General features: G+C 46.8%; 1 protein-coding gene across 1 annotated transcript in view; it reads left to right on the forward strand.

The window, feature by feature from the left end:
- Window positions 1–6: 6 nt before the first annotated feature.
- Window positions 7–6,616, forward strand: part of Chmp4b (charged multivesicular body protein 4B) — a 38,755-nt gene continuing 32,145 nt past the window's right edge. The window contains exon 1 of the mRNA XM_013011079.1: window positions 7–258. Coding sequence (XP_012866533.1) covers window positions 69–258 — 190 coding nt within the window. The 5' untranslated portion in view covers window positions 7–68. The remainder of the gene's footprint in view (window positions 259–6,616) is intronic.

Here is a 6,616-nt window from a genome sequence, read left to right on the forward strand (position 1 = left end):
GGGGCCGGGAGCGGGCTCCGGAGCCGAGCCGGAGCGGGCGGCGAAGGCCGGCGCGGCGAGCAGCAACCATGTCGGTGTTCGGGAAGCTGTTTGGGGCCGGAGGGGGTAAGGCCGGCAAGGGCGGCCCGACCCCCCAGGAGGCCATCCAGCGGCTGCGGGACACGGAGGAGATGCTGAGCAAAAAACAGGAGTTCCTGGAGAAGAAGATCGACCAGGAGCTGACGGCCGCCAAGAAGCACGGCACCAAAAACAAGCGCGGTGAGGCGGCCCGGCCCCGTCAGTCTCCCCACGGGCGCCGCTCGGGCTCCTGGGGCCCAGACTCCATTTTCCTCTAACTAGTCCCGGGGTCTACTCTGACCCTCGAACTCTTCTTCCCTGTCAGACTTCCTTCCAAGCCTTTCCAGGTCTCCTCTACCTCCGACCCCCTCAGTGTCTCTCCGAGGCCTTCAGTAAGGTCTCCCCACCATCTGATTCGTCGCACCCCTCTCCACTTGGGGCCCCCTCACCCTACCAAGCCCCTTCAGACTCGGACCACACTGGGCTTCCCCTCCCCCGTTCTGGTCCTTTCTCGGCTGCCTTTTCCTCCTCCCTGTGCCCTCACGCGCCTTCTGAGCTTCTCTGCCTCTGCTTCCATCCTGTCGTTTGTTTATGTGCTTCCTAGTCCCACCCCTCCCCTCTCTCAACCCCCTGGAATCTGTGAGCCGCCCCTGGCCTCTCCCCTACCTCTTGACTCAGGGTTCTCCTCCTTGATGGAAAGCAGTGAGGAGTAGGGAGGAGAAAGAGGCCACCCGATTCCCGCACTGTGCGGACATGAACAAGTTTTCCCTTTGAGGGCTCAGTTTGCCCACCCAATAAGCTAGTGTTCAGCTTCTGCGAGGCCTAAGGTGTCCTCACAGCCTTGTGATTCACTTTTGGTTGCTTCATATCCTGGGGTGTCTCACGTTGCAAGATTTTACCCTGTGACTCAACGCTTCCCTCATCTCTCTTGAACTAGAAATATGGACTTCAAGTCTCCAGGCTTGAGACTCCCCAACTCCCAGTCTCCGAATTACTCCTTGAGACATCTTTACTTTGCATCCTGTTGTTTAGTTTTCCTGGACAAGTGCTTGTTTGTTTTTTTCCCCTAAAGTGCAATGAATGGGACAGTGCGTTAGTTGACTGAAAAGCAACTGTATAAATGCATAATTTCCCTTGTTTTGGCCAGTGTGAGCTTGAATTATAGTGACAGTTCTTTCCCTAGAAGGGCCAACCAAGGGAGGGAGGGATTTAGGAGTTATGTTCAACTCAGAAAACTAGTTAATTTACATTGCCCAACACATAGTTGGGGCTTATCTAGCCTACTAAATCTCTATTTGATATTTTCTTTATTTTAAAAGAACAACAAAATATCCTATCTTGACGATACTTCTCTGATAATAGGCAACAGACATGTTGGAAATTTTCTGAAGGCCTAATGCATTCATCTAAATTCATAGCCTGAACAGAACAGTCTCCACCTTCATGTGTGTTTGTAGACTGAAACCAACAGAAATAACTTGAAGAAGTTAATCATTTTAGAGATGGTGCTGATAAATACTAAACAAGAAAAAAGATGACTTGATAGGAAGTTCTGGGTAGGCGGTGCCTCTTTAAAAGGTAAAGTTTAAACTGAGCTTTGAGAAGAAACAACTCTGTAAAAATTTGGGGGAGGAGTCTTCCAGGCAGAGAGAACTTTACCATGTAGGAAAAGACTGGAATTTAAGAAACTGAGAGGATTTGTCTGGAATATAGAGATTGAAGGGAGAGTGTGAAGTCAGGAAGGTAAGGAGGGTGGTTTGGACCTTGAGCTTTCCTATAGAAAGTTTGGATTCTGAGTAGATGGAAAGCTTGGAGAGCATTACTTCAGAGTGTGTCCGAATTATTGGTACAATTTAAAAAACATTCCTGAGGCTGGGAAAGTGGCTCAGTGCATGCATGCATGCATGCATGCGGCCCTGGGTTGGATTCCTCAGCACCATATAAGCAGAAAAAGCTGGAAGTGGCGCCATGGCTCAAATGGTAGAGTGCTAGCCTTAAGCTTAAGAGTTGAGGGACAGTGCCCAGGTCCAGAGTTCAGCCCCCATGACTGACAACAACAAAAAAAACCCAAAACATTCCTGGCTGCTCTTTGGAAAGTGGGCAGGGGGCAGGCAGGGAGGTCAGCAAGCAGTCAATTTCAGGTATTCATATCTGTGGGCTGGACTCCAGTTGTAGCTTTGTAGATAGGGAACGTGATGTATTTTGTGGTCTGTAGTCATTTTGTCTGCTTCTTTTCTCTCCCTCATTCAGGGTCCTCTGTTACTCACTGGGAGTAATTAGAGTCCTGATTTTTCCAGTGTGCATTTTGGGAAGCTTTGCCCCATTGCCGGGTGGTGGGGGAGAGGGGGTCATTGTATCTCCTCTTCCATCACAGAGGGCAGTTCTCCATGGTCTCCTAGTCTAGGCTTGCTAAGCTTTTGTAGTTTAGAGGTGATTGAATTGCCTTTCAGGAGCCTTGGAGAGAAGTGCTGGCACACTGTGGAGGGCCAATCTCAGTTGTAATAGTCTGTCTTCTTAAGTTTGTCTGTGAGGACAGGAGCTGCTGTAAGCTGCTCTTATAATTGTCCTTTGGGAAAAGTCTCCCACCTGCTTCTGAGGATGGTGCTGTGAGCTGTTAACACCACCTGTGTGCCATTCATTTACTCTATTTAACCTGCCACTGTACTGAGACTATGGGCATCAGAAAACAGTGGGTCTGCTTTCCAGGAAGTCACGAGTAGAAGTGTAGGTAGGGGAGGGGAGGAATAATTATAGCAGTTGGGTGTGTGTCCAGGGCGGAGTAGGGGAAAGGAGGAAGGTGGCTCTGCAGAAGGAGGAGGGGAGAGGTGGGTTAGCAGAGTTTTGTGTGTTTGGAAAAGTAGTGAAAGTGTTTCCTAGTAGGGAGTCTGATGCAGAACAGATAGCGCTAGAGCTTGGCTTTTAGCTTTTAGACCTGTCCCTTGAACTGGTGAGTTGTTGTTGGTTGCCTTTTTATTTGGGTGTTTGAAAGAACATTCCAACAGCAGCATATACAAAGGTTTGTAGCTGACGAAGGAGAGGACAAGGCAGGAATCCAGTAAAGAATAAAGATAGAGTCTTTCTTGGCTTTGTTGGAGCTGTGGCTTCATAGCTATATGCCAGGGGCAGGTTATTGTGCACCTCCAGTTCCTCCTGTGTGAATCAGGGTCCTAGAATTAGCTTTACAGGATTAAAGTATGTTATGCACACAAAGCTCTTAGCACTGTGCCTGCCATATGGTGAGAGATCAATAACTGCTTGGCTCGCCATTATCAATATTACAGGAGGATTGCAGTTATTTGGGTAGGAGCAAAGGGGCCTACTATGGAAGCATGGAAAACTGGAGGGCAATAACAAGGGCAGCTTGCAGTGGCTCTGTCCTCACAGGCAAACTCAAGAAGACAGACTACTCTGAACTGTTAATACAACAGATTGGCCCTCCACAGTGTGCCAGCACTTCCCTCCAAGGCTCCTGAAAGGCAATTCAGTCACCTCTAAACTGCCGAAGCTTAGCAAACCCTAGACTAGGGACCATGGAGAACTGCCCTCTGGGATGGAAGAGAAGATACAATGACCCCTGCCCCCATCACCCTGCAAAACTGATAGTTTCTAGAGACTAGGGGAGAATCAGAAGAGACTTGGTGATTTACTGAATGGGCAGGATAAAGGAGAGACAGGTTGAGGACCATTCCCAAGTTTACAGCTTTGGCAAGTGGTGGATGGTGGTGCTATTGACAAAGCTAGGACATGGGAGGAGTCATACTTCATAGCAGTATAGTCCTTTGAAGTTTGTGAAACTCCTTCTTCTAGTCTTATAGTTCCACTGTGACTCCATGAGCCAGGACTATACAGCCACATTCATTGCTGTGTTGCTTCCAACACAGTGGCCAGTGAATGCTTAATGCTCAGTAGGTTTGATGTATGGATGACTATTTATAAAATGAATAAAACAATTTTGGAGGCATGTTCTATTATTCCCATTGTACAGGGAGAAAGATGAGGCTGACACATAAGAAGGGTTGTAACTCAACCCAGCGACCAGTTCGTCCGGTGGCAATGGGCGGGCGACTTGTGCTCTACTTACTCCCACAATCCTCAGGCATCATTATGGCCTTCTTCATTGCTGAGCTCATTAAGCACCCCACCTGTGCAAGGTGTGGCGAGTCAGGATGAAGTCCTGTCCTTCAGTGTATGTAGCCACATGTGGATGCTCTCTTGATGGTGTAAACATAGGAAAGATGGTAAACTGAGCCGGCGGGTGCTGGTGGCGCCCTGTAATCCTATAATTAGGCCTGTAATCCTAGCTGAGATCTGAGGATCACGGTTCAAAGCCAGCCCGGGCAGGAAAGTCCGTGAGACTCTTATTTCCAATAAACCACTAGAAAACCGGAAGTGGCGCTGTAGCTCAAGCAGTAGAGCACTTGCCTTGAGCTGAAGAGTTCAGGGACAGTGCCCAAGCCCAGAGTTCAAGCCCTATGACTAACCAAAAAAAACCAAAACAATCCACTGAAATAAACGCTAGAAGCTTGATTACATTATTTGCAATGTGTTCTACAAAGTGCTTTCATTTAGAAGTCTAGGACAAAATGTGGATTGTATGTTTTCTTTTCTCCCAATTTTCTTTACCTTTCTTTTATTCATATACTGATCCTTAGGCATGTGGCAGGTTCTGAGTCTTCTCTATGCTTAATGGATGCCAAAGTGAGGATTAGCTAAGATAATGTGTAAAAATGTAGCACCTTGTGGAGACTAAGTAAGTATATGCTTTTCTTTCTGTTTCTAGAAAGTTTGCTTTAAGCAGACCTCTATGGTTTAGTGTCAAAATGATAAAGGTCAGCTGGGCATTAGTGGCTCCCACCTGTAATCCCAGTTACTCAGGAGGCTAAGATGTAAGGATTGTGATTCGAAGCTAGCTGGCCAGGAAAGTTCATGACTCTTATTTCTAATAAACACCAAAAAAGCTGGAAATGGAGCTGTCGCTCAAGTGCTAGAGCACTAGCCTTAAGCAAAACAACAACAACAACAAAACCCAAAACTCAGGAACAATACCCTAGCCCCAAGTTCAAGTTCCAGAACCAGAAAAAAAAAAAAAAGGTAACAGTCTTTCACTGAGATCTGGATGGAAACCAGGACCACCCAAACTTAGGTATTTTTCATACCTTTGTAGACAGTGTTGCTTTTTTCCCTAAGAAAGATGATTGCAGATCAAAGACTTTTTTCGTAGTATGGCAGCTAGTTAAGGAAATAGCGTCCCTTGGTGGTTTAGATTCTGCTTTTTTCTTTCTTTCTGTTTTTAATAAATAGAAAAGACTATATTTTAGTTTAGCAAGAAAATTGCATGAGATTGGGACTGCACATCCCAGACACCCTACCCTGATGGATTTCTGTGGATTTATGCAAATTTACGGATTAATTTTGGTTCAGGATGTTGGATGGATACAGAGGCCAGGAGCTCTTGGGAAATACGTCTTCATTAAGTTCTGCTCACTGCTGGAACAAGGGTGGGATTCTCATATTTAATAAAATCATTCTGAAACTTACCATGTAGGAAGATATCTTAATAAGTTAAATTTATATTGAGTCTGGCCTTTTGGTGATCTGGAATATGAAAACTACAGTGTCTTTTTTTTTTTTTTTGTCAGTCGTGGGGCTTGAACTATGGGCCTGGGCACTGTCCCTAAGCTCTTCAGCTCAAGGTTAGCACTCTACCACTTGAGCCACAGCGCCACTTCTGGTTTTCTGGTGGTTTATTGGATGAACTGTGATCCTCAGATCTCAGTCTCCTGAGTAGGTAGGATTATAAGTGTGCGCAGATAGAGGTTTTATGTGGAAGTTGAACTAAATGTGTGGGCTTTTGAGCTGGCCTATTGTATTGGAAGAAATCTTGAGTTTTTTAGGATTGGAATTGTGGGGAGCCAGGTTTTTGAGTGTAGCCTGTCCAGACAGAAAACTAGAATCTGATTTGTTTTCAGTGGTCCATAACCCTGATATGGATCCAGAGCTCACTGGGAAGAAACTTGTTTGTTTGTTTGTTTTGCTCCAGATTGTTTTGTGCTGTGCCTTGTCTTTTTAAAAGTGTGTGAGAGAGGGGGCTAGGCTTGGTGGTGCACTCCTGTAATCTTAGCACCGAGAAGAGAGAAAACACGGGGATAAAGAATTTAAGCCTGGGGCTGGGAAGGTGGCTCAGTGGTAGAGCACTTGTCTTGCATGTCTGAGGCCCTGGGTTCGATTCCTCAGCACCCCATAAGCAAAAAGAAAAAAGCTGGAAGTGGCTCTGTGGCTCAAGTGGTAGAGCACTAGCCTTGAGCTGAAGAGCTGAGGGACAGTGCCCAGGCCCAGAGTTCAGGCCCCATGAACGGACCCCCCCCCACAAAAAAAAAGAATTTAAGCCTAACCTGGGTTAAGGAGACCCAGCTTTATAAAAAGGTTAAGGGCTGGGTGCTGGTTGTTCACATTTTTTTGGGGGGGGGTCCGGTCGTGGGGCCTGAACTCTGGGCCTGGGCGCTGTCCCTCAGCTCTTCAGCTCAAGGCTAGCACTCTACCACTTGAGCCATAGCACCAC

This window comes from Dipodomys ordii, unplaced genomic scaffold, assembly GCF_000151885.1.
Source record: "Dipodomys ordii isolate 6190 unplaced genomic scaffold, Dord_2.0 Scaffold13, whole genome shotgun sequence".
NCBI classification, from domain to species: domain Eukaryota; kingdom Metazoa; phylum Chordata; class Mammalia; order Rodentia; family Heteromyidae; genus Dipodomys; species Dipodomys ordii.